This window comes from Salvia hispanica, chromosome 4, assembly GCF_023119035.1.
Source record: "Salvia hispanica cultivar TCC Black 2014 chromosome 4, UniMelb_Shisp_WGS_1.0, whole genome shotgun sequence".
NCBI lineage: Eukaryota > Viridiplantae > Streptophyta > Magnoliopsida > Lamiales > Lamiaceae > Salvia > Salvia hispanica.
In genome coordinates this window covers 14,572,253-14,600,228 of record NC_062968.1, presented here as the reverse complement: position 1 = coordinate 14,600,228, position 27,976 = coordinate 14,572,253, and the positions used below count along the sequence as shown (strand labels likewise).

General features: G+C 35.9%; 3 protein-coding genes and 2 pseudogenes across 3 annotated transcripts; 3 read left to right on the top strand and 2 right to left on the bottom strand.

Moving 5' to 3' along the window:
• Nucleotides 1–1,166: 1,166 nt before the first annotated feature.
• Nucleotides 1,167–3,950, top strand: LOC125218739 (outer envelope pore protein 37, chloroplastic-like; the record flags this gene model as incomplete). Its single annotated transcript, XM_048120478.1, has 6 exons — nucleotides 1,167–1,571; nucleotides 2,167–2,256; nucleotides 2,461–2,637; nucleotides 2,900–2,994; nucleotides 3,226–3,346; nucleotides 3,653–3,950. Coding segments are annotated over 6 exons (1,020 nt in total), but the record flags the coding sequence as incomplete, so codon positions are not given.
• Nucleotides 3,951–8,048: 4,098 nt separating this feature from the next.
• On the top strand, nucleotides 8,049–12,999 carry LOC125220425 (fatty acyl-CoA reductase 2, chloroplastic-like). Its single transcript, XM_048122594.1, has 9 exons — nucleotides 8,049–8,235; nucleotides 8,931–9,031; nucleotides 9,190–9,380; nucleotides 9,705–9,805; nucleotides 10,495–10,660; nucleotides 10,737–10,898; nucleotides 11,116–11,197; nucleotides 11,793–12,157; nucleotides 12,798–12,999. Exons 1-9 carry the CDS (start codon nucleotides 8,049–8,051, stop codon nucleotides 12,997–12,999), a joined length of 1,557 nt encoding a protein of 518 aa, XP_047978551.1.
• A 1,540-nt stretch (nucleotides 13,000–14,539) lies between these two features.
• Nucleotides 14,540–22,483, bottom strand: LOC125220423 (annotated as a pseudogene).
• Nucleotides 14,890–19,516, top strand: LOC125220424 (annotated as a pseudogene).
• A 1,097-nt stretch (nucleotides 22,484–23,580) lies between the features above and the next one.
• On the bottom strand, nucleotides 23,581–25,143 carry LOC125220422 (polygalacturonase-like). The gene is made up of 4 exons (XM_048122593.1): nucleotides 24,724–25,143; nucleotides 24,194–24,483; nucleotides 23,877–24,105; nucleotides 23,581–23,802 (listed from the first exon to the last, which is right to left on the bottom strand). Exons 1-4 carry the CDS (start codon nucleotides 25,141–25,143, stop codon nucleotides 23,581–23,583), a joined length of 1,161 nt encoding a protein of 386 aa, XP_047978550.1.
• Between the last annotated feature and the right edge of the window lie 2,833 nt (nucleotides 25,144–27,976).

Below are 27,976 nucleotides of genomic sequence, written 5' to 3'. Positions count from 1 at the left end.
AGAGTTATTCTTTTAGTTATAAGGAAGGGAGGGAATATGTTTTAGTTGTATATTTCATAGTCATTTTGTTTACAATTTTTAATATAATAATATTGTTTTTAATTTTATTTAATTAATTTACAATCTAAAATTAATATTTTAAAATATTTTAATCTGTGCATCGCACAGGCGTGATACTAGTTTTTTTATAAAAGTTGAGTCTTCTTCATCCTCTCCAATGAGGACATACATTTTTTACCTCTACGATTTCATCCTCTCCAATGAGGACATACATTTTTTACCTCTACGATTTGATAAGAAAATGCAGTTCAACCCCTTCAACCATTCTAATTTTGATTATTTACTCTCTAGCAATATTAACTTGGTGAAGGTTGAAGAAAGTTTTTGATAATTTCCAAAAACTTGAAGTAGAAAAAACGAAAAAAAGTTCTCGAGATGAGAAGGAGAGAGAAGAGAAGAAGTGAACGGTCTTTTTTATTGAGTGTGAAGTTCAAATAGAAAAGGTCAGGCTAAACACTAAAAAGCCCTTCTAGTGACATTTTGATTAAATTCGAGTACAAGCGTTTTGAAAGTCTGTGAATAGTGAAAAAATCTTTCAAATGATATTAAGTCCATATATAGAGGTGTGTGGCGATATTTTTGAAACATAGGGGTGTCTAGCGTTCGACCCTTGTATATAGGTCCCAAATTTGTAGTTCGCTCTATTATTATATTGTTTGTTTCGATTAATCCTGTGCGACCGGATTTTCGGATTAAGGTCAAAAGTCTCCCAGCAGATGGCGGAGTTTGAACCTATAATCTCAAGGCCACCATAGCTCCACGCTGCCAACTGCGATGTGACCCGTAGGTTTAACACGTTATTTTAGAAGTGTCTCTTTTAATTAGGAACATAGTAGTATTAATTAGTATCTTTATAGTATATTTTGCTTAGTTGGTTAAGATTAGATTAGATTTATTCATTTTAGGATATAACAACGTGTATATTGAAAAATCAGTATTTTTCAGGAAGATATTTTTACCACCCTTGCTCTTCTCCTTAGAAAGATTGATAAACTAATTTTTTTTTATCAATATTAATAATAATAAAAAAAAAATTCGCTAATACTATATGGTTCAAAAGATTTACTGCTCCTAAATAAGAATAAACATTTAACACATTGATTTGAATTAAATCGGTGAGAGAAACAAAACTAAAAACGTTATCCAGCAGTGATGGTGGAACCAAACCCCGAACCGCGTCCATATCTGCCTCACCACCGCCGCTAGCAGCAGACGCGGGCAGTTTCGGCGGTTTCTTCAAAATGGAGCGGCCGAAGTTGCGAGTTACATCCGAATACGATAGCGAGACCTCCGTTTTCTTCAACAAAATATCGTGCAAATTACTCGACAATCTGGCCAAACTCAAGCTCTCTTTTCAGAACAGCAACAATGGGGAGCTTCTGGAGCCCCATCTCTATTTGAAATCCAAATTCTTTTCGCTACAATACGACGTCGAAGAAAACGATGCGCTGCTCAATACCTCCTTCGAAATCGCACCTGGCTTGCGATTCAGGGCTGCAACCGAACTCAAGGTTTGATTTCTTTCTTGGAAATAAAGTGTAATTGTGTGCTACTCTGAATGTGTGATGGTATAGTTGGTTAATTTGATTTCATCTATTTAGAAATAACGAGGAGATATTTGTGCTCTACTCATATCTGCACTTTAATTGATTCTTGGATAATCAAATTCATTTCCAGTTAAACTTTAGTTTTGCAGAAAAGGCCATGCTCAATTTATTGGGCCTTTTTTGGTGTGGTCTCATCAAATAAGGCACTTTTGTAATATAGTAGATTATAGAAAGGTTCTTATACATTTTTTAGCAGTTTTATTGATTTTTGCCAGTGATAGAAGAGATCTTTCAACTGCAGTTTGAAGAATAACAAAGCAACAAATGTGTTTGGTGCATGTTATCTTAGTAGATAGAACTTTAAATTTCATATTTCCTAGGTACTTAGCATTAGCAAGCGTGGTTAGATGGCTACAACGGAAGCAACGGTCAGATTGATAGAACACTGTTTGTGGAATACACAAGAATCTATTTGCCTTCTACTCGGTTTACAGGAAAATAAATATTACTATATGTTGTATGTGCCTTATTTCTTACGGTGCTTTTGTATTGCTTTTAGGCTCGGCAAGGAGAAGTTGCAATGATTGCAGATCTTGCAGGTCCGGCATACAAATTTGAATTGTCATCGGCAGTACCATCTATCGGCATGGTTAGAATGTTTTAGCTCTCCTACACTTCTTTTTAATAAAGAAAATGGTTGGTTCTTGTTTGAGTATATCACACGCATGAAATTTTAAGATTATAGTGTCATGACTCTTAAGAATATAAGACTTGTCACTTTTGTATATCGTATACACTCTGACCAGAATAACTTCTCATCACTGATTTTTATTTCCTTATTTTGGAGTTGCAGCCGAGAGCAACTTTGAAATTTCCTCTCGGTGAAATTTCACTTGAAGAGAAAGATGAGGAGGAAGAGCAGCAGAAGAGAGTTTTATCACTGAATGGTATTGTTAAAAGTCATATTCTGAATGGAGTTTATACTGCCCGGTTCAATGATGAAAGTCTGGATTTACGTTATGCATACAAGGTTATTTCCTTTGGTTTTGTTTCTTTAACTAATTTACTTTCATTTTCTTTTTTCACTTTGTCAAGAAATTTATAGTGATGTCAACACTCATTTTGAGAATTTATTCTTTTTCAGTTTTCCACTGAAATAAATTTTTTCAGCCAATTACTTGAAAATAGCATGTTTGCTTAAATTTTATTATGCCTCATAGAAATGTCTAGTTTGATTTCCATCTTGCAGCCTCGACTGTTTCTTGGCTAATTGTTGTACATCCTGTGTCCAGGATAGTGAAATGACGTTTATTCCAAGCTTATCTCTCCCTTCAAATGCTTTGTCTATTGCATTTAAGCGAAGATTCAGTCCTTCAGACAAGTTAAGGTGAGATCCTTAATCCTGCTTCTGCAGTCTGCACTATCCTTTCCCCCCTTAACTTTCTGACACATATAAAACTTGGTGCCACTGAATTATTTTTCTTACAAGTATAAGATATACACCCGGTGACAATCAGGCTCCCACCTCAAAACTCTGTTATTCTTGAACAACTAAATCATGTATACTGCTAAGACTGCTAATGTTTATGTAGTAATATTTGTATGTGTTATTTGTTAGCTACTTGTACAAATTCGACACAGACAGTTGGAGTGCAGTATATAAACACAGAGTTGGGAACGATTACAAGTTAAAAGCTGGTTATGATACTGATGTACGCCATGGTTGGGCGGCACTCTGGGTAACTTTCTCATTTATATATCCTCAAGTTCTGAAGTTCAAGTGACTTTAATGTTCTCATCCTTCCATTGTTGATCATGCTTGCGACTCACGGATTTGAAATACATGCATGAATTCATTTAACCATGTAGTATGATAGTGAAGCTTGGATTGAAAACCTGTAGCTGTAACTAAAAATGAGATACGTTCACCTTTATAAAGTGATTGGGAGTTTCATAATGTCATTGTAGGACTCTTTATCATATATTAACTCGTTATTTGAGCTCGACAACTTGAATGTTGTTGTGTCTGATGATGAACAATTTAGGTTGGGAATGAAGATGGCAAAGCCAAGACTGCCCCGATGAAGATGAAAGTGCAGATCATGCTCCAAGTTCCTCAAGACAATATTAAATCAACGGCTCTGATGTTCCGAGTCAAGAAGAGGTGGGACTTTTAAATCTATGTAGGCAGAGAGCATCATCATTTGCACCAAATTTCTACTCTTGAAAATACTCCCAAGTCCCAGCTTTGCTAAAATTTTAATATCTGTTGCAGTGTAAGTATATATACAGATATGTTTAATTCTTGATAGCAATAAGCTTCAGATGGTAGGATGTTTTTCATTCGTTTTAACTGAGTAGAGGTATTTGATATGGACTAAAGATGATTGAACACATAACTAACGAGAACAAAGCAAAAAAAAGAGGACATTTTTATTAATTGTGCAACTCCGTCTACTTGCTAAAGCTACAATTAAGATAACTTTCAAACTTTCGTTTATAACACTTTTTTGAATTAGATCTTCTCTCATAGTATTTATTTATTTATTTAATTTAATTTGGGACATAATTATGTTGCACAAGTGCTTATAATTATTTTATTCATGCTTTATACTGTATATGTATTAGTACAATAAAGCTCAGTTTAACAAACTAAGAATATATATCCACTCTTGTGTGTGCATTTCTAGTGTTTTGGTAAAAATGCCCCTAACTTGTGTTTTCTATTTTAATTATAAAAAAAATCATTTAATCATTTACACCCCCCGTAGTACTCCACATAATATCAATTGGGAAAAATATTAAGTCAAAACACAAAACATATTCTCAGGTCCTTATATTTTTATTATAATTTTCATTAGATTCTCATACAATTTCCTCGTTTTAATAGGTCCTTATACTTTTATCATGATTTTCATTAGATCTTAATACAAATTTTTTTCATTTTAATAGGCCTTTTTATTTTTATCTTATATAATCTATATTTAATGAAACTTATGGAACTTTTAAATTTTTTAAATTTAACTTAGCCTTATCTATAAAGACACTACTCCCTCCGTCCCAAGATAAACGAGACGCTTCTTCTTCGCCCTCATTTTGAAAAAATAATACTCCCTCTATCTCATAAAAGTTGAGTCACTTCATTCTGTGCACTCGTTTTGAAAAAATTGTAATAAATAGTTAAAGTGGATAAATAGTAAAGTAAATTTGAAAATAATGTAGCGAAGACTCATATCTACGTTATTCTCGATTTTACTTTACTATTTATCCATTCTAACTAATTATTACTACCTCCGTCCCCCAAATTTTGATATACTTTGACCCGGCACGGGTTTTAAGAAATATAATGGAAAATGAGTTGAAAAAGTTGGTGGGATGTGGATCCTACTTTTAAAGTATTAGTTTTATAATAAAATGTGAATAGGAATGAGTTAGTGGAATATGAGTTCCACTACCGAAAATGGTAAAATGAAATGTGTCAAATTTTTAGGGATAGACCGAAATGGTAAATTGTGTCAAAATTTGGGGGACGGAGGTAGTACGATTTTTCCAAAACGAGTATAAAAAATGAAGTGACTTAACTTTTATGGGACAGAGGGAGTACTATAAAATTGTTAGAGTGAAGAAAAAAAGATTTATGTAGAGGAGACTCTCCTCTACATAATTCTGTCTCTTATTTTATTTTCTCTCCTTTCTAACTATTTTATAGTATTATTTTTTCAAAACGAGGGCGAAAAAGAAGCGCGTCACTTATTTGGGACGGGGGGAGTATCATCTTTGTTACCCAATAATCTCAATAAGTTGGAGAAAATATTAAAGCTTTAACGATATTAACATCGAAGTTTTTGGAGAACTATGTGAATTTTCAATCGATTATTTATATTTAATGCATCAATTTATAATCATGCGCTAAATTATATAATGAAAACTTAAAAAAATTATTAGGTTTAAATATAGATTTGTATGTTATTGAAGATAAAAGTAAAAGGACCTACTAAAACGAAAATACTTACGAGGATCTAATAAAACATATGATAAATATAAAAGAATCTAATAAAACAGAAAAAATTTGTACAAGGATCTATTAGTGAAATTTATAATGAAATTATAAAGATCTACTATAACAAAAAAATTACTCCATCCGTCTACGAAAATTCGTCCCGGTTTGACCGGACACGGATTTTAAGAAATGTAATGGAAAGTGAGTTGAAAAAGTTAGTGGATTGTGGGTCCTACTTTTAAAGTATTAGTTTTATAATAAAATGTGAGTAGGAATGAGTTAGTGGAATATGGGGTCCACTACCAAAAATGGTAAAAGTGAAATGGGACAAATTTTGGGGGACGGACAGAAATGGAAAACTAGGACAAATTTTCGTGGACGGAGGGAGTATTAATTATAATAAAAGTATAAGGACGAATAATGTTTTTTGCCAAATATTAACAAGAAAATCACATTCCGGGGCTGATAAAGCATGTAATTTAATTTCTTGAGAGAATCGAGAATTAAAGCATGTATCACCTAGCTATAAGTTATGAATTTGTGCACAGTTATTTTATATTTTGTGTAATAAAATATAGTTGGAATTCATTGAGATGTGCGCATATGTGAAACGCGTGATTAATTCCTAATCACCTTAATTAAGTTTAATTTTAGTATACTTATCTCCGCCCTCTTTTCCATGTTATTTCATTTTTGTTGGATCAATTACAACAGGTTTCAAAAATTTATTTTTATCATTTGATACATAATTTTGTTAACAAAGAAATAAAATACAAAGGGTCCATTTGTTTGTTAGAAAAAAAAACATATTATTGGAGATTATGATTCATAAAAATATAATTCCACTGGATATTATTCTGGATAGACTTATCTTGAAGTATTTGAAAATATTAAATAAAATTGTAAAGAGTTTGAGTTTGTACTATTCAATTAAATTTAATTAACTAACTGACGTAATAACTGAATTAAGAGATTTTACTTAAATTTTTAATTGAAAAAAAATAACTATAATCCTAATAATTTAAAATTACATTAAATTTTGCTCTACAAGAAGTAATAATCAATTTAAAAAAATCTTAGTATAATTTTATATTATGTCATACTTAATTGTAATAATAATAATTATAATTTCTATAAAAATTATATTTATTATTATATTATTTTTTATAAATTTTATTATGTTATGAGTTAATAATTTATTAAAAATGTTAATTTATATATTAAATTAATGAATCAGAATAATAATTTAATGAAGATTATTATGTTCTTGATAATTTATTAAGTATAATAATAATAATAATAATAATAATAATAATAATAATAATAATAATAATATATTATTATTATTATTATTATTATTATTATTAGTAGTAGTAGTAGTAGTAGTAGCAGTAGTAGCAGTAGTAGTAGTAGTATTATAATGGTGTAAAATAATAAAAATTATAGTATTGAATATCTAAATGTATAAGAATCCTAAAACTGAGGAAAAGAATACTTAAGAAAAGTTGGAAAATTATAATCAACATTTCTTATTTTTAGGATTAAAATTACTTTTCATGTTTAGTTAAAAATCAAATAAACACCGAAATTTAAATATCAAGGATTGAGATTACATTTTCAGACATAATATTGACAAATAAACATGTTCAATAGCTTTCCTATCTTCACTTATCACTAATCTCTCTTATTGAAATTAATCGAAACGTTTCATTATGGCTCTAAATAAGGGTTTCTCTCAAAATACTTCTATCTGTCGTGTTAATACGGAGATAACTTATTACATACTTACTATTTCAATTTTAATTTGACCGTGCAAGTTGCTATAGATTGTAGTATGCTTGCAAAGGTGGTGCGAAGGTTGAAGACGAAGCACCAAACGGCCATGCATGTAAATTGTAAAATGCAAAGCTAGCCATGGAGTGAATCTTAATTTGCAGCGAAACTTTCTTCAACTTCGTTTCATGTTGTATTTGTTGTGTTGTGTGTATTGTATTTGTATTCATACTTGACCTTATCAATGTCAACATAAATATCAAACCTACTATCTAGTTATAATGATATGGATTTTATAAACTACTCTACTCTTAATTTTTTGCAAGTTAGACACGCCGTTTATTATAATTCACCAATACTTTATTAGATTGAGCAGCTTGTTTTAGATTCGGCTACAATATGGATCTAGAAAATTTTCAAATATTTTAAAAACACATATTACAATTTATTAGTAGCTGTTAAAATCTTGCAGCTAGCTAGCTAGCAGATTAATGTAGTGTGTTAACAATATCAAGTAGTTACTATAAATATCTGCATAACACAATAGTACTATACTCTTCATAAATAGTTGTATACGTAATAGAATGTTGATGAGTGCAGCAACTGGTTTCTGTTCTCCAACCAAATCATCTATATATCTTACCAAATTTGGTGCCAATCATCCAAAAATGAATGCTTTTAATGGTAAATATCAACAAATACATTCCTTCTCCACTAAACGCTGCCACCCACCGGCGTCGCAACTCACGGCGGCGGTGGAGGTTGATAATAATGGGCATGGAGGAATAGGTATCCTTGATTTTTATAAAGGGAAGAACATTTTTGTTACTGGTGCAACTGGTCTCCTTGGAAAAGGTACTATATAAGTACTACATGCATATGTGAAAGCTTTCTATATATCTATATATAGGGACGAATTATAATAGCCTAACCTATCATTATTCTAGTCTTTTTTGGTGAAGTTGATATTTATATAATTATATGCATGCATTCAATTAATATTGCTTCCGTATTTGATCAAATTCTAGTTAATTTTGTAACACTATTACGTAACAATCATAATTTCCTTCCAAATTTAAATCTAAACACAGAAAAAAAATAATGGCTGCAGAATTGAACCATTGATATTAAAGATTAATTTTAACCGAAAGAATAAGAGAGGTTATATTTTGATTTTAATATAATCAGTCACAATACAAATTTACAATAAGTATGTTTTTTTTTATCATAACTATTTTTTCTAAAATTGATTAAAATAGAGTATAAACAAAACCCAATTTTTTTAATAAAATATATGAAAATGGAGTGGAATGGAATCAATTACTCAATCAACAAATAGTAGCTAGAAACTTAATCAGTAGAAACTCATTCAATACTACTCAAGTATATATTAGAATTTAGAAATGCAATTAGTATATATTACAAATTCAATCAGCATAACTACAGGATATTACAGAAATTTTCTGTATACGAATGCATGGAATTAGGATTTATTATAATCCTCATATATTGTTACAAAACTCTTGAGTTTGAAAATATTAATCTTGCAGCTGTTGTGGAAAAGCTATTGAGATCAACCTCGGTGGACAAAATCTACTTGCTAATAAAGGCAAAAGACAAGGAAGCTGCACTTGATAGATTACAAAGAGAAGTACAAAATCATAAACATCTCTAATTTATTGATATACTCCATCTTTTGTTATTAAATTTAATTTGGGGGAGAATTAAGTTACACACGTACTTATAATTATCTGACCCATACCATATTAGATAGATAGTACATAATTAATAAATATGGACTTTTTGTAGATAATAAGCTCGGAGTTGTTCGCATGTTTGAAAGAAAAATATGGGACAACATATGTAAAGGAGAAGCTAATACCAATAGTTGGAGATATATGCAAACCAAATCTGGGAATGGATTGTGAATCTATTGATGCAGTTAGGAAAAATGTACATGTAATTATCCAATCTGCAGCTTCCACAACCTTTAATGAGAGGTTAGCTTTCCAGTCTTAATATAATTGTTAATTAATCCTGTATATACTTTAAAAAAATATTTAAATGCCATGTTATTCATGTATTCTGACATGTACATACATAATACATACTCCCTCCGTCCCAATAAATATGAAACATTTGGTTTCTGGCACAGGATTTTATGCAAGTGTTATTTTGTGAGTTAATGAAGAGAGAGTAAAGTAAGAGAAAGGGAAAAGTAGAGAGAGTGATGTTTCCATTTTAGGAAACGTTTCATTTTTAGTGGGACAACCCGAAAAGGAAAATGTTGCATTTCTAATGGGACAGAGGAAGTATATGTGTAGGTACAACTTGCTAGTGGATTCAAATGTGATTGCGCCACAACGAGTAACGAGGTTTGCCAAGACATGCAACAAACTCGACCTCTTCACTCATATATCTACGGGTATGGATCAATTTACAAAATATTACTAGGATAAATGGCAAAAAAAAAAAAAAAATCATGAAACTTGATCAAATTCTAGTTTATTTAACAAATTTCAGAAAATGGTTAATTAAAATACAACTTTGATATTTTTCTCAATTGTCCAATATCAAAAATTTCAGCATGCTACAGTTCTAAATTTATCAAAGCAATACTTTCGTATATAAAAATTAAAGACATAATTGACTAAATGTATTAAATAACGCCGTTCAAATAGCTGGATGTTTTGTTCGCATGATATAATTCGTTTGCAAAAAAAAAAAGCATACATTATTTCCCCTAAATCATAGACTATGACAATTAAGAAAAATGTCAAAATTATGGTATAATTGGCCATTTTCGAAAATCGCAGGATAGATCAATATTTGAGTAAACTTCATGGTTTTTTATTTATTTACCCATATTACTATTATATACTATATATACTGACTGGATTATAAAAATGAAATCTTCGCCTCTGTAAGATTCAAACTCAAAACCATGAATTCACCTCTTTATTGAATGAATTCGTGATAGGTTCGAATTTAGTAGAACGAAATTTTCATTTTTCTCCAACCTTTCCCTATATATACACATAAAATGTAATGTCGGCGGGTGTTATTGAAATTGATCGCTAGTAAGTATACGTGCTATATATGTATTTTTTGTAGCTTATGTTAATGAAAAAAGAGAAGAAGGTATAATATTTGAAGAGCCATTGATTATGGGAGGAAATGATGGTGCGGTCAATGTAGCTGATGAGATTAGCTTGCTTCTCAATTCATCCCCAAACAATATCGATGCCAACAAATTTTTCAGAGAGCTTGGCCTTCAAAGGTTGTAGATATTTCAATTTCTCTGTTTTTCTAAAAAGTAAATCGAAGATTATGCATATTAATGTTTAATGTAACAGAGCCAAAATGATGGGATGGAGTACCACATATCAGCTAAGTAAGGCTATGGGTGAAATAGCAGTGAATGAAATTAGAGGAGATGTTCCACTACTTATAATTAGGCCATCTATTATCGAGAGCTGCTACAATGAACCTCACCCCGGTTGGATACAAGGAATGAGGTATGTATGAACTGAAACGATCTTAAAATGACTTTCATATTCGTATGAACTAAAACGATCTTAAAATGACCTGTGTATGATTGATTATTTGGTTATGCATGAGAATTTAGTTATTTTTTTTATCACTACCATATAATATATATATATACTCTTTTAATTTCGTATTCGTTTCTTTTATCGATCTTGTACATATACATTTAATTGTTGCATATTATAGGATGTGTGATCCAGTGATCCAAAGTTATGGGAAAGGACTTATCCCAGCTTTTTGTTCAAATCCTCAAGCACCTTTGGATCTTGTAAGTACTATATACTTACTCCATCCTTTAAAAAAAGAAACTATTTTCATTTTAGTTCGTCTCTTAAAAATATACTCCGTACTACTTTGGAGTATATATATTTTTTTAGGAAACATTTATCTCCAATGAGGTCATGTGACTCGTTATACTTCAATCATTTTTTTTTTCTATCTTACTTTACCAATTATGCATTAGAACTCATATCGTTTCAAAAAAATTCATTGTTTAAAAGACGGGGGAGTGTTTTATTTCATTTTTATTTTAGTTTTAGTTAGATGACGCATATAGTCATTTCAGATACCGAATTGCTCTTGATAATGACCAAATCGTTCTAGAGGCCTCACACTTGTATCAATTTCTTTTACAATTTGGTGGCGTTCGGTTGCTATGACTAATTGTCATGAGACTATCCATCTAGGATTAAGTTGTAGGATTATTTTAGTTGGAGGGGGGAGGCTATGACTAATTATCATGAGACTATCCATCTAGGATTAAGTTGAGGGGGTCAATCTTATGAACCAAACATGATACATGTTTAATCATGAGATTTAGTCTTGCCAACCGAACACCCCCTTTGTGTATATGTTTTTGTCAGATACCGGTGGATTTAGTAGCAAATACGACAATTGCCGCAACTGCAAAGCACGCAAGTAGAGATATGCAACAACCCAGTGTGTACCATGTCGCATCTAGTCATTCGAATCCTATGACAGTATTCGACTTTTTTGAATATCTATATGAATACTTTAAAACAACACCTTTGAGAAGTGAGAAATCACATATCACAAAAGTAGAAATTTTCGATAATTTTGATGAATTCTCCAAATGCACAAGAGATGAAATTTTGAAACGATGCAAAGTTGGTGAAGATACAAGGAGGATTCGAGAGTACAATGCCAAAGTTGAATATGTTGAGCAACTTTGTAAGATGTATGAATTCGCAACATTCCTCAAAGCCAGGTATGGACCTATCACCTATTACCTATGCGCATTCGTTGGTACTCCCTACATCCGTCATTATTTGTCACTAGTTTCCTTTTCGGTCCGTCCGTCAGACTTGTCGCATTTACTTTTTATTATTTTTGGTAATAGACCCCACATTTCACTAACTCATTCAGACTCACATTTTATTATAAAACTAATATGTAAATGTAGAATTCGCATTCCACTAACTCATTCAACTCACTTTCCATTACATTTCTTAAAACACATGTCAGGTCAAAGTATGCCAGCTAATGTAGGGCAGAGGGAGTATAATAGTACACCTGGTATTAAAAAATAATAAAGTTTTTCATCTTAATTTTAGTCTCTCATTTTCATCAACCACTAGTTTTCCGTATCTCATTTTTAATTTTATCAATTTTGCATTAAAACTTGTATTAAAAATATTGTTGTTATGTGGACAAAGTTAATATCTTTTTAGCATATTACTTGCCATTAATGTATAAATTAAGAACCAGTTTCAATCTTTAGACCATGCAAATTTATCATTTAATCATAAAAACTTAAAATTATACAAAAATCAAATTTCATATGGTAATTAGTCACGTGTTGATGTCTTTCATAACATCCAAATTTAACCTAAAATTACTTGTTCTAGGTTCCACACAGGAAATACACAGAAGTTAATTGAAGAAATGTCAAAGGAGGAGCAAATTAATTTCCAAGTGGATGTGAAGAATATCAACTGGAAAAAGTATTTAGAAGAAATTCACATTCCAGGACTGATAAAGTATGTAATAAATGGAACGGCGGCGCCGGCAACATCTAGTGAAAAGCGGCCTCAACTCACGACTGTTTAGCCACAACTTTCCACCAAGATGGTTTCAAGATTACTATATCTGAATAATTAGTGCTCTGTAATTTAATTGATGTAATTGAGTCAAACATGTCATAAACCTACAGGGTCTTTTAGATAACTATGTTCCACCTCTAGCCGCCATTAAATATTTCATTTTTTTTTTATCCGTCCGCCAATAAGTATCTCATTTCATTTTTATAATATTTGGTGAGTGAACCATATATTCCATTAATGCATTCCACTCACATTTTATTATAAAATCAATATATAAAAATAGGTCTCATATTATACTAACTTCTTTTACCCACCTTATTTTATAAAATCAAACCATTTCTTGAGACCCAATCAGATATGAGACATTTAATCGTGATTGGATGGATTATATAATACACCCAAATAAGACATTGCCAATCTCACAAATAATATTGGCTACAATATCAATGTGGAGCAAAACACACCCAAATTATATTATGGCTAACTAATTACAATGATTAACTGATTCATGGCTAGTTAGGAGACATCTCATTTTCATCAGTATTTTCAATTGATGTCTGAATATTCAAAAGGACTAACTGATAGCTAATGAAGTAGGGAAACGGTGTCTTGACAGGTACTCTCTTTGTCCGCTATTTAAAGACACGTTATAATTCGGCATATGTTTTAAAAAATTGTTTAATTTTATAAAGAAAACGAGTGAAAAAATTCATAGAATGTGGGTCTTGTTTTTATATATTAATTTTATAGTAGAATGCATGTAATGAGTTAAATGAAAAAAGGTAAATGTGGCTTTGAATGGTGGACTATCCGAAATAGCAACATGTGTTAGGTTTTGGCGGACAGAGCGAATATAGTAAATATATGTATTATAAAAAATTCAATTCTATTTAAGATTTTATCACATGTAATATATTGATGTGAATATTATGGTCTGCCGCCAATAGCTTAGGGATCTTTAAAAATCATGATGTGTTACTTTTTGAAACCATTCCTGTATGTTATACAATACTCCACAAGTGGTTTTTGTGTTGAGGTTTCTCCATGACATATGAAATATATCTACTTCTTGTTAACGTTAATTCAATAATATGGAATATCCTACGGAGTAAAAGAAATTGAAAAACTTAGGAGTATTGTTGGAGCTCTCCTTGTACAGAATTTGAGTCCTATTGAGTTCACTAGTTTTCTTTTTAGTCTGTTCGCCAATACTTATTACACTTAATTTTTACTAGTTTTGGGAATGGACTTTATATTTTATTGACTCGTTCACACTCACATTTTATTATAGAACTTATATGTAAAAACATGACTCATATTCTTCTGAGACAGAGTAGTATTTGAGTAGACTAGGTGGGTTTAAATTTATATTCATTTATTGATAGTAATATTTGAGTTTCCATGTATAGAATAGGTATTTACAAAAAGTTTCCAAGTCATAATGACTTTCTAAAGGGTTATTTGAGTATTGCAATGAATATGTTACTCAAGTCCTGTGGATTATGACTGTATTATTTGCAAAAATACGTAACGTAATTACCTAAAACAACGCTGAAACAATGTATTCATTGAAATATGAAACACTAAAAAGATTATTATTCTGTGCCACCAAAAAAAAGAAAATTTATGAGGAGTAAAAAACTAGCTCCAAAAAAGGAAAATAGAAAGTGAAGCTTGGTGAATGAGAATGTCAGTCCACATTCTTCGCCTATCTTCCCGCTCTTCCTTTGCCACCATCATCACCCTCCATGCTCTCTCTCACACACTCTTCTCTTCACTCTTTCTCCCTCTCATTTTGACTGTTTCATGGATCTAAAACTATCTCCATCAATGCATTCATCACGACGATAATGAAGAATCAATATTCCATCTAGACACCACGAGAGGCGCCACAACAATGAATGACAGATCCAATGAAGACGATCGAAGGCACCCTGCCCGAAAAGAAGACGACAAAAAGACCCGCAAAGAAGAAGAGAAGAGGACCCGCAAAGAAGACAAAAGAAGCTCCCCCGCCCGAAAACACAACTCTAAATCCAAAGACAAATCCGACTCCAAAACCAAAGACAAATCCGACGAAGAATCTCGAAAAGCCCTTACCGGGAAACACGCAGCCAAAAGCCACGCCAAATTCGAAGAACAGAAAACTAAAGCGCATGACAAGTTCCAAGGAGACGACCGGACCCGAAAACACAACGCCAAAACGAACGACAAGTGCGAGCAAGACAATAGTCGGAATCCGAATGAGAGGTTGGAAGAAGACAACAGGGGCAGGATTGAACAAGCTAGCAAAACTAAACTTGTCCAAAAGCATAATATTAAGACAGCGGAGAGATGCCAAGAAGATGCCACGCCTCCACAGGACGAGGACGACAGGTGCATGCTAGCGGTGGTATCCACCTCACCTCCGCGCCGGAAGAATCAGTCCTACAGCCACCAGCTGAGGACGAACACGGCACCACACAGCACCAACAAGCGCCAGCACCAGCTCCGGAAACACAGCCTCGACGAGAACCGCATCTCGAACCACCACCAAGGGGGCAACGATTCCTCCGAAGAAGACGATTTTTATCCCTACTCTACTGTTACCGGCAATGCAGCCAATGTTGATAACCAGAGGATTGAGGTCGACGGAGGCGGAGGCGGTGATGACCCGCATCAGCCCTTGATGGAGTTTATGGGTAATGGTGGCGGTGTCGGTCTATTCAAGGCGCCTAGTAGAGCTCCCGTCAACCCCAACCGCCCACCTTGCATCGAGCTTCGCCCTCATCCCTTGAGAGAAACTCAGGTATTTGTTTTGGATACTAATAACAAGCATGGTACCAAGAGAATTCATGGATTGATTATGTATAGGTGGGGAAGTTTATAAGGACAATCACAAGCACAGAAGCACAGTTGTGGGCAGGCCAGGAATCAGGGGTGAGAGTATGGAACTATGCAGATGCATATAAGCCCGGGATAGGAACGAGTGGCAGAGTAAAAAGAGGCGACGAGGATGCTGCACCGTTCTACGAATCAGCAAGCACACCCCCGACGACATGCCTCATTGTTGATCAAGGGTGCAAGCTGGTTTGGAGTGGCCACAAAGATGGTAAAATCAGATCATGGAAGATGGACCTCAATTTCTCCGACGAGAATAGCTTCAGAGAATATTTTTGTTGGCAGGCACATCGAGGCCCCGTTCTTTCCATGGACGTTTCTTCTTATGGTAGCATCTTAGTTCTCTTATGTCAAAATCACATTTACTCCTAGTAACAGTCCGCTTAAACTATTCTCTTATGTCTGTCATGTAGGTGATATATGGACAGGATCCGAGGGCGGCTCTATAAGGGTCTGGCCATGGGAAGCTGTGGAGAAATCGCTCTCTCTCTCAGCCGAGGAAAAACACATGGCTACTCTGTTGGTGGAGCGCTCCTGCATTGACCTCAAGAGCAATGTTACAGTTAATGGCGCGAGTAGCATTTCTTCTTCAGATATCAAAGCTTTGTTGTGTGATCATGTCCATGCCAAAGTCTGGGTTGTTGGTTCATCATCCTTCTCCTTATGGTACCTTTTTTAGGAATATTTTGATTTCTTGACAAGTTATTGTTAACACTCATAAAATTGATTATGCCTCTTGAACCAGGGATGCTCGTACAAGGGAGCTTATAAAAGTGTTCACCGTGGATGGTCAGACAGAGAATCGCCCCGAGGAGAAATCATCCCAAGAACAACAGGTTGAAGATGAGGCAAATGTTAAGCTTGTGACCAAGTCGAAGAAGGAGAAGTCTAACTTCTTGCAGCGCTCACGTAATGCCATCATGGGAGCTGCGGATGCTGTCAGAAGAGCAGCAAAGGGAAGCGGGACATCTGAGGATGGAAAGAGAACAGAGGCCATAGTACTGGCATCCGATGGAATGATTTGGACAGGCTCTTCAAACGGCACGCTCATCCAGTGGGATGGAAATGGCAACCGTCTGCAAGAGTACACTCACCACCCTTGTGGCATCCTGTGTTTTTGCTGCTATGGTGCACGGGTATGGATCGGATACGTAAGCGGAATGGTGCAGATCATTGACCTAGAAGGGAATCTACTAGCCGGCTGGGTCACACATAATGGGCCGGTTATAAAGTTGGTTGTTGGCAATGGATGCATGTACAGCTTGGCGACTCATGGAGGCATACGTGGATGGCACGTCTCCTCACCCTCGCCTGTGGATGACATACTACGAATGCAGCTATCTGATAGGGAGATCATATACACGAGGCTGGAGAATTTGAGGATTTTGGTCGGGACGTGGAATGTTGGCCAAGGTAGAGCCTCCCACGCGGCCCTCATGTCGTGGTTGGGGTCTTCTGTAGCAGACGTGGGCATTGTTGTTGTAGGCCTACAGGAAGTGGAGATGGGAGCCGGTTTTCTTGCAATGTCAGCTGCAAAAGAAACTGTAAAGAAACCAAGTTAACATAATACATATTTGTTGTTGATTTGTTGTATATTCTTGTAATAGTAGCCATCCATTTTAGGTAGGGCTAGAAGGAAGTACTATTGGGCAATGGTGGCAAGATCACATCGGTAAGGCCTTAGACGAAGAAAATACCTTTGAACGTGTGGGGTCTCGCCAGCTAGCCGGGTTGATGATAGCAATCTGGTATTGTTTGGTCTTCATATATACAACAAAAACAAAAACAGTTGTTTTGAATTTGAAGTGACAAGGTCTTTTCAGGGTGAGGAAGACTCTCCGGAGCCACGCTGGGGATCTTGACGTTTCAGCAGTCGCATGTGGTTTGGGTCGAGCGATTGGTAATAAGGTAACTAGTTATTTTGGTTGGTAGAAGTGAGGTTTGATTCATCTCAGATATAATAAATGTGGTGCAGGGAGGAGTAGGGTTGCGACTGAGAGTGTATGACCGGATAATGTGCTTCGTTAACTGCCATTTGGCGGCGCATTTGGATGCAGTGAACAAGAGGAATTCCGATTTCGATCATATATTCCGGAACATGACATTCACAAGATCATCAAACTTGCTCAACAACTCTGCAGGTACCACCAAGCTTTGCATCACTATCTTCTCTTACACACGCCTGTTTTAACTGTTTTGTTTTCACGGATGCAGCCGGTGTGTCATCAGCCGCTCAGATGCCTCGTACCTCCAATGTATATGCATCATCATACCTAATTCTCTTTAATCATTTCTTTGTTTTCTGGAAATAAGTTACAACTCCTTTTCTTTTTCTAATCACAAAAGAGTGACAAGAGCCCTGATGATGGCAAGCCTGATCTTGCTGAAGCGGATATGGTCATCTTCTTTGGTGATTTCAACTACCGTCTCTTTGGCATATCATATGACGAGGCAAGAGACTTTGTTTCTCAAAGAAGTTTCGACTGGCTTCGGGAGAAAGACCAGCTCCGGGCAGAGATGAAAGCTGGTAAAGTCTTCCAAGGGATGCGTGAGGCACTTGTTAGGTTTCCACCCACCTACAAGTTCGAAAGAGGAAAACCAGGATTAGGAGGTAACGTGTTGGTTATTTCTTATATATCGGTTTCTTTCATCGGGACTAACATCTTTCTCCATTCAAGGCTATGATTCGGGTGAGAAGAAAAGGATCCCAGCCTGGTGCGACAGAGTTCTATATCGCGATAACAGATCAAATCCGGCAGATGAATGCAGTTTAGAGTGCCCCGTTGTGGCTTCCATATTCCAGTAGGCATATTTATTTCTTCATTCATCATATTATTATTCTTTCAAAGCATTCATCGCCATTCATATTTGTCTCTCTTAAAAAGGTATGAGGCACGTATGGATGTGACTGAAAGCGATCACAAGCCGGTGCGATGCAAGCTTAACATAGACATTGCTCACGTTGATAGATCAGTGAGGAGGCAGGAGTTCGGAAAGATTCTTGAGTCGAATGAATCAATTAGACCACACCTCCAAGCACTACGCTTTGTGCCTGAAACCAATCTCAACACCAACATGATAATACTCAATAATCAAGATACCATCAGCTTCAACATCACAAACCAAAGCATGGAACACTCTGCCTTCTATGAAATCCTATGCCAAGGTCAGACCACCGTCAACGAGAACGAGGTAACATCTGATTACCGCCCTAGAGCCTCGCTTGGTTTTCCGAGATGGCTTCAGGTACATCTCTCATTCTCATATCTCCATTTGTGATTGTATCTAGTGGAAACTTGAATACTCTGAGATTCGTGTAGGTCACTCCTGCAGCTGGCATGATCGCACCCGATCAAGTTACAGAGGTGGCCGTGCATCACGAGGAGTTCCACACGTCCGAGGAGTTTGTGGATGGAGTCCCTCAAAGCTGGTGGTCTGAAGACACCAGAGATAAAGAGGTGATCTTGCTGGTAAATATAAGAGGAAGCTGCACGGCACAACCAAGAACTCACCGGGTACACGTACGCCACATTTTCTCTGGGAACCTTCCTTTGGCTATTGTCCCCGCAGCTCAACCTTCCATGGAACCAAAACGGAATACTTCCAAGAAACATGGAGGTTCCCACAGAGGAGGTCAACATTGATGTAGATTAAGACAAACCTCAATTTACCAAGACTCTCGTCCACTCTCCCCAGGCTTGCCGATGCATACAGTCAGCATGTAAAATTGTACATAGTTACCTAGCTATTAGTAGAAAATCATTTTCCAATTTCTCAAGAGGGTGGCTATCTCAGTAATATGAAGCATGTAATCAGATTTTGATGAGGAATATATACGATGAACAAACAAATGAGGACTTCAAAATCAGACTTTCCTATTTCTGATAATATGTTGTACACATGTACCAAATAATATAGGTAACATCAATTACCAAAATATAGCTAATATCAGCTTATGGTAGACTGATAGCTCCTACTTAGAACTTTCAATATTCTCTACCACAGTGCATAGAAGCGTGGAACTTTCGATATGCAAGGTGACATAAGATATATGTTTATGTCTGAGCTGAGGCCAACATCAGGTGGTTCGTAGTACTTACAATCACGTTTGATGAGCCATTTTTTTTCCTCTAGAGATATCTCGTGAATATGAATGTGGTCTAGATGACAAACATCCGTTTATATCTTGCACTGTACATATCAGGGTCGGATACCATAGACAGGGACAAGGAACGGGAAAGAGTACTTACGTTTCTCATCCTTGAGTATTCCAGCCTATGCCAAACCACACAATAGCACATGGAGGCAATTGTCGTCAAAATAATCGTACCACCAATCACAGTAGCACATAATGCAAGCCATTGCTGGTGAGTTCCAACAACAATGTAGATATGAAGAGACATGCCAGCCACAGGAGCTTGTTTATGACAAACATGAGTTGCTTCCTGGCCTTCTGCTCTATCATGACAACAGATGTTTGTACAACAGCCACGGCCAGGAAGATGAATAAGACCACACTGCCAAACAAAATGAATACTATGAAAGCTGCTTTGTTTCCGATGTGAGCTTCCCCAACCGAAAACCTTCCTGTAGACCCTCAACATACTGAACAGGCACGGTGAATATAGCAGCAAAAGCAATAGTAGCAATGTGAACAGCAACGACAGTGGCAGAAATGATGGCATTGTTGAGACCCTCGATTTAAAGCTTTTCACTTTCTTTGCAATGTTCTGTACCCTGAACCTCTTCTGACAGGCCTGCTGGAGTTGGGACTGGACGTCATGCTTGATATCACAAACCGTCTGTTTGAGCTGCTTTGCTGAAGTGGGGGGGGGGTTCCCTTGATCTTTGGAATAAATGGCTCCCGCTTCCTTCATAAGGTGACTAGCTCCGGAGTTCCAAACTTCCCTATGATATCTAGAGGCGTCTCTCTAGCACTGTTAGTCGAGTTCACGTTGGTCACCTCCACGGATAGTAAACACTGCACCATCTGCAAAGATATGGTACCATATATCAACATTTGTATTTGAACCGAATATCAGTCAGATCATACTATGAGAGAAGGAAGCTTATAGACCTGATTTCGCCCCTTTCTTGTTGCTATGTGAAGTGTAGTATTTCGCTTGTTATCTTCAACATATAATGGGTCGGGTTTTATGAGCTCTCTTACAATCTCCACATTCTGCCCTTCGATGGCCATGTGTAGTGCTGTCTGACCTTTTGTATCAGTTTTAAAGCCGATTTTTTTATTTTTATCCAGCAGAGGCTTCACCACTTCCAAGTACCCGATTCTTGCCGCAGTGTGAAGCAGACTCTTTCTATTGTTTCAAGCATTCTTAGCTAGGTTTGAATCAGTTCCCAAAAGAAAATTTACCACGCCAGTGTGCCCCTGGGCAGTTACTGTCGACATAACCAGGCTGGGGAAGAAACGGAGAAACTCCTTCTGCAGATTCACACGAAAGTTGTTCTCATCAATTATAAAAGCAGAGCATTAACAGGTTGATGATTTTGTTTACCCCAAATCAGTGGAGATCAATCTTGATTCAATAAGAAAATAAGATTCATTTCCGAGTTATTGTTGTTTATCCAACAGAAGATGGTCAGGAAAAGGTCAAGAAAACGATGGCAACCTGAAAGAGCCTATTTGAACATTCATAGCACGCCTAATTCAATAAGAAAATAAGATTCAGTATAAGTGAAGCTCAGCTATTTATCGAGCTCCATAGCACGCCTAATTTGATTTGTTGGGTGGTCAATATAGAGTGGTTTTAAGTAAGTGCCAGCCTATGAAAAGCAATGGCAGAACCGCAGAATCATGTACTCAAGGAATAAAAAAGAAGAATAAGGCCACTAGGTTACTACTTACTAGAAGAGTTATTGAATGCCAATGAATTTAATCCGATTACTTGCTATGAGCTAAAATAAAAAATAAGACATCAATGAAGAACTAAAAATATAGAGTGAGCAATTTGCATATAGGCCTGATGAAAAATTATCTGTCAACAGAAACAAATCCATTTCAATCAATCTTGAAGATTAATATGAATACCTTCAAATCCTTCTATAACACTAAAAATTATCTGGTGTTTAAAGTCAGATCAGAAACCCAAAAGGTTCTCAAGCCTCTGGTAGTGGAATCTAAATAAACTATAGTTCACATTTTGTAAATTAATCGACGATATCATCATATTCCATATTCGAACGAAAACAAATGCAAGCAGACACCATATCATGGAGAGAGCATATAATTTCTTAAGAAGAAGCAGAGAAAAGCAATGCTGCATCAAATCTGAGTAGCACATTCTTCTAGTTTCAAACGATTGGACAATGAGCAGCACTTAAAACACAATTGAGCTAAAGATCAAATTTTTACCAAGATAGCCCTGCTTGGAAGCCACATGGAATGTTTATTGGCAGGAACTGAAGAAGTCTCAGCTTCAAGAACTCCCCCAAAACCGTTCTCTGCAGCAACATAACCTTCTTGGTTCTGCTTCAACACCAAATCTCTCACATAATTTTTGACACTCTCCAATTTCTGAATAAACTCTTTCACCTTCCCCAAATTCCCTGGCCGCGCAGGGACTCATCTGTCTCTCCACTGCTATCTCCATTGCCATAATATCAGACGCATTCACTCTATTATTTGTTAGTGAAGTGAAAAATTGATGAAATAAGAAAGAATTTTTTTTCAAAAAAAGTAATATTTCTATTTCAAAAATATATTATTTAGAGTTGAACCTCTAAAATAAAATGAGACGTTTTGAGTATAAAACTGAAAACATAATTAGAGGAAGAAAATTGACACAAGGGTCGTACTCAAGAATAGTTAGAGACGGTATATGCCACCATTTACGCCAAATGATACTCATTTTCTTCTTACTTAAGTCATTTTTCAATTAGGTAAATTTTAAAATAATTGAGTTATTTTTATTTTAAGAATTCTCTTATTTTATTTTTTCTTCATTTCTCTTATTATAATTTTTCGCCCACTTTATTCTTTTTTACTTATTATTGAACATCTCTTTCTTAATCTTTGTATCTAAAAGAAGTGATTCAGTAACATGGAACGGATGAAGTGTTAACATAGCAGGTTACGATATACTCTTTGTTATCTAAAATGATTTTCTTCATTGAGTTTTTTAAATAAAGATACCTAAAAATTATTGAAATAGTAAGATGCAAATCATTCTGTAGCGATATAAATATGTAAAAAGAGATATTATATGCAATTTATTTGGCGTTTAGATGCTTAGTCGAAAAAAGGAGCATCACAATTATTTTTTCCAACAATATCAGATCTTTTGACGTCCGATGCTATTTCAAACAACAACAATTATATACATTGTGAGTATACCTCTTGTTCTACCAATAATTATAACGTCATGTTGCACTATGCTGACACCGAAAAATACCTCAAATTTGGACCCCGAGAGTAATAATTTTGGTCCCAAATAAATATGTCGACAATTTAAGTCCAAAAATATCTAATAACTAGGATAATAACAAAAACTAAAGTTGCCATGACAAAATTCCGTCTCTATAAAATAACCAATTAAAATCATCAGCCGTTCCAATAATACCCATAACTTAAATAAAGTAAAGTAGTTGGTGGAGAACTTCAATTAAAACGATACTAAAACGTGCAAGGCCAGGTGAACATAAAATCACCACAGCCTCTCTCAACCAAACTACACCACAGTTGGAATCATCAGTATAAGCAGCTCGATGGTTCGATCCGGCCAGCAGCCGTCCCCGCAGCGTTGGAGCACAATGCTCGAGCCCGTTGGTCTTTGTAACTCAAACGAACGTTTTTGAGCTGGATTTTCCGGCATGGATTAGCCTTGCTACAATCAAATTTCACAGCAACTTCAGTTGCTGATGTGCCTCCAATGTCTAGGTAAGTCACATCACTAATTTTGACTCCCGATACCTAAGTCACAAGCAATTCAATTTAGGACATGTCACACAAATGAAACAATAACAACATAAAGGTATTTATTTGACCTGTCCTGGGCAATTTTGATTATTTGGGCAGTAATTTTGGTCGATGATAATGGGATTTTGGACATTGTTCATTGTGACATGCCCAAAAAAGACGTTTCTCACAAAGCCTTTACTTGGTCTCCCCCACGTCTTTATTCTCACACCATTTTGTGTGTTGTCAAATTTTACACTTCTAACCGTCACATTTTGTACACCGGCTTCTTCGAGACCCTTGCCTAGGCTTCCGATACTGTGTATAACGATAAAATATACATAAAATTTAATTACGAGACAAAGTAAAAAAAAAGATGGAACGAACATATCGGATGTGAATTGACCTAATGCCATGGCCCGGACCGCAGAGGATATTTTGGATCCACAAATTGGCGGCGCCCGGCCCTATGGAAACGCAGTCATCTCCGGTGCTGATTACGGAATTCAGAATGGTGACGCCCATGGAGAGCTGAACGTGGATTCCATCGGTGTTGGGACTATTTCCCGGCGCCGTTACTTTGACGCCTTGTAACTTCACATTTTGGCATCCATTTATCACTATGTGGAACATTTGGCTATTTAGGGATGTCAATCCACTTATTTCAATGTTCTTCGATTTCGTAATGCCTAATGTCTGCACATCATGAGATTAATTAAAGCCCAATATTCAAAAATCCATCTTCTCATAAAATCAATCATCAATCACATCTGATTAATGATCATCCGTACATAATTTCTAGTAACCGTGACCCCTCCACTATATCAGCAATTTCTATGGCAGTTAATTTCTATTGTTCTCATTAGATCTTTAAATATAATCATAATTCGAAATAAATTAAATAAATAAAAAAAAAAGAATTAGTGAAGCACATACCGTAGCACCACGAGGGCAGTTTCTGCCGGATTTCTTGCAGGCCCACAAGCTACCGCCGCGGGCGTCGAGGGTGCCCCCGCGGATGAAGAGGCCGTCGACGCTCTCGAAGAGAAGCCAGTTGGCGGCGCTGAAGTCGGGCGGAGCGACGAGGGTGCCGGCAATGGCGATGGTGATAGCTCGATTGTTGCATGGACCATTAAAGTGGAGATTCCTAAGAAAAAATCTGGCATGGGGGATGTAAATGGTGGAGGGTTTTGTGGAGGCACAAGCTTGTCTCCATGCTTTGGCGACGGCGGAGGTGGAGTCGGTTTCGCCGTCACCCTTTGCTCCTAAATCGACCACATTGTACCATGTCTGAGAAGCCCATGATTGGGGTAGAATTAGAAACATTAACAAAATTAAAACAATGGGATTTTCCATTGAGATCTATCTTGGGAGTGGTAGTTTTGGGGATTGGTGATGAGTTGAAGAGTTCTTTGTGATGAGGAGTTAAAACTAGTTCATTTATAATGAGACAGTTCCTTAATGCAATGGAGCTATATATTAATGCTAAGTCGTTGCTAACCGTGATTTTTTGGGTTTATATATTAATATTATGAATGATTTTTCTAGGGCCTTCTTATGTTTGTGGACTTCATTAGGCTCAATCGGAAACTGCCTTCTCTGAGTTTGCGTTTTAAGCTAAGGGCATTATCATAATATAATGTATAATATTTTAACAAACTTATTTATCAATAACTTACTCGAGCATAGAATAATTTCAATAAAAGTTAGAATGATAACTATAATTAGGGTGATAAGCATAATAACTCTGTCATTTTATGATGGAAATATAATTAGGGTGATAAGCATAATAACTCTTTATCATTTTATGATGGAAATGTACTCCCATCGTTCTTGAAATATTGTCCACTTTATTTTGTTTTTCATTTTTGGTAAATGGATCATATTTTTCACCAACTCATTACACTCACATTTTCCGTCCCACAATAATTGTCACTCTTATTATGGGTACGGGTTTTAAGAAATGTAAAGAAAAGTTAGTTGGAAAATTTAGTGGAATGTGGATCCACTTTTTTATATTGGTTTTATAATAAAATGTGAGTGAAGTGGTTAGTGGAATGTGGTGGCATACTTACCATTTATGGTAAAAATGAAGTGTGACAATTATTGTGTGACGGACCGAAATAAATAATGACAATTATTGTGAGACGGGGGGAGTATATAAATGTGGGGTCTACATTCCATTAACTTTTTCCACTCATTTTTCTTCATATTTCTTAAAACCCGCACCGAGTCAAACATGGACAATATTTTGCGCACAGAAGAAGTATTTTTTTGTTAAAATATCATTATATGTTGAATTCTTATCATCTTGAAACTATCATTTTATGAAGGAAATATATCATTTTATACGTGCAGAAAGAATTTACTTTTATTGAATACAAGCATCATTTTATACATGTAGAAAGAATATGATAATTTTATTGAATACAAGCATCATTTTATACATGTAGAAAGAATATGATAATTTTATTGAGTACAAGCATCATTATTTTTACATGCTTAAAGAAATATTATTTTTTTGCTTACAAGTATGATTTTTATATGGTTATTATGGATATCACTTATCACTCTAAATATGGGTTATGTGATCACAGCTCTTTAAGAAACAAACATCGATGTTGACGGAGCATATGACGAGCCTATTTAGTGAAAAATCGAACAAAAGAAAAAAAAAAGCTAAGAATTGAATTAGAGCATTTCAAACTCAAATGAGTTTTAAAATAATTTTATTTTATTTTATGTCATTTGAAATTTTTTAAACCTTATTTAGATTTTTTTTTTAAAAAGTGTGTTCAGAAGCATAACATGGCCGTTTTAATGTAACATATACTATTCACTTTTAGTGTGGTCATATTCTATGTTTTTTAGAACTCTAGAACAATGTCGAACACTTAATGGTGCGTGGAAATCTTTAAACTATCGAGCACTGAATGGTGAATATTGAGAAGATCAGTGTGCTTGGCAGTTCCGACCTCTAAGCACCACAGGCGCTCACATTAAGACGACAATTTAATGTTGATCAGCATTGACTATTACTCCAAAAGTGCGTGGAAGTATTCTTAAGAGGCAAATGCCGAGCACTTGCGTACTCGGAAAGTACTCGATGTCCACTGTTTCACCGAATAATTTTGCCTTTTATCGAGCAATTTGGTGCTAGATATTTTTTGTAGTGTAAGAGTATATATGTTATGCCAAATAATACACCACGATGTCTAGACTTTGCACACAATATACACACATGCTTAATTAAGGAAATATCAGTTTAGCTTAACCGGCGTAACTTAAGCATGACTAAATAGGGGCGGACACACACGGGACAAGGGTAGGGCTTAAGCCCCTGTCCAATTATTATTATTATTATTAGAGCATCTCCAATGCTAAATAGGCCAACAATACCGCCTCCAATGGTTCGGCTAGCCCGATCGGCCAGCGCCGCGAATCGGCTAGCCGGTCGCTAGCCGACCATTGGAGATGCTCTTAGAGCATCCAAAATAGAAATAGGTCAGCCATATGCCAGCCACTCTCTCTCCCTGCCACGTCATCAGCACTAAAAATCCACCTGCCACATCGGCATTTACTCAAATAGGCCAGCCATAGGCCAGCCGCAATAAAAATAATTCAAAAACCACTACATTTTACGGAATAAAATTTACGATTAAATTACGGAAATAAATTTACGAGACATATACGGAAAAATTCATTCATTTCATTAAAAAAAAAGGTACATAGATAAAAAAAAATACATGAATTTTTTTTTTTTTTTTTTTTAAAAAGGGGCTTCCACACACGAGCCCCGCCGATCTCTACTCCTCGTCGCCGCCGCCTTCGCCGCCGCCACCCGGGATATCTGAGCCCGCGTCTGAATCCCCCACCAGTGCCCTCGAGGCATCCAAATCCACCCGCATGTTCTCGAGCATCGAGTAGAGAAACCTCTTCTCCGTGGGATCGGTTGCGGCCTTCCACTCTTGGAAGACCGCGAACATCCGTTCCTCCGTTTTTGCACGCGAGAATAAGGTGTACGCGCGTGGGGGGTGCCGAGATGACCTCCTGGGGCGATAGAGGGATCCTCCCCTCGCTGCCCGTTGCGCCCACTTTTGGCCAACCGGGCAAGGGCGACGAGTAGAGGATGGAGGGGACGGAAACTCCCCTCGCATCCGGGGGGAGGTCGTGGGATCCGCGCTGCTGC

Excerpts from the sequence above, each read along its gene's own strand:
- LOC125220425 (XM_048122594.1), top strand. The coding sequence starts at position 8,049 with ATGAATGCTTTTAATGGTAAATATCAACAAATACATTCCTTCTCCACT. Across the intron at positions 8,236-8,930 it reads AACTGGTCTCCTTGGAAAAG|CTGTTGTGGAAAAGCTATTG; the intron begins GTACTATATAAG and ends TTAATCTTGCAG. Across the intron at positions 9,806-10,494 it reads CTTCACTCATATATCTACGG|CTTATGTTAATGAAAAAAGA; the intron begins GTATGGATCAAT and ends TATTTTTTGTAG.
- LOC125220422 (XM_048122593.1), bottom strand. The coding sequence starts at position 25,143 with ATGGAAAATCCCATTGTTTTAATTTTGTTAATGTTTCTAATTCTACCC. Across the intron at positions 24,484-24,723 it reads ACTGCCCTCGTGGTGCTACG|ACATTAGGCATTACGAAATC; the intron begins GTATGTGCTTCA and ends CATGATGTGCAG. Across the intron at positions 23,803-23,876 it reads ATCAAAATTGCCCAGGACAG|GTATCGGGAGTCAAAATTAG; the intron begins GTCAAATAAATA and ends CTTGTGACTTAG.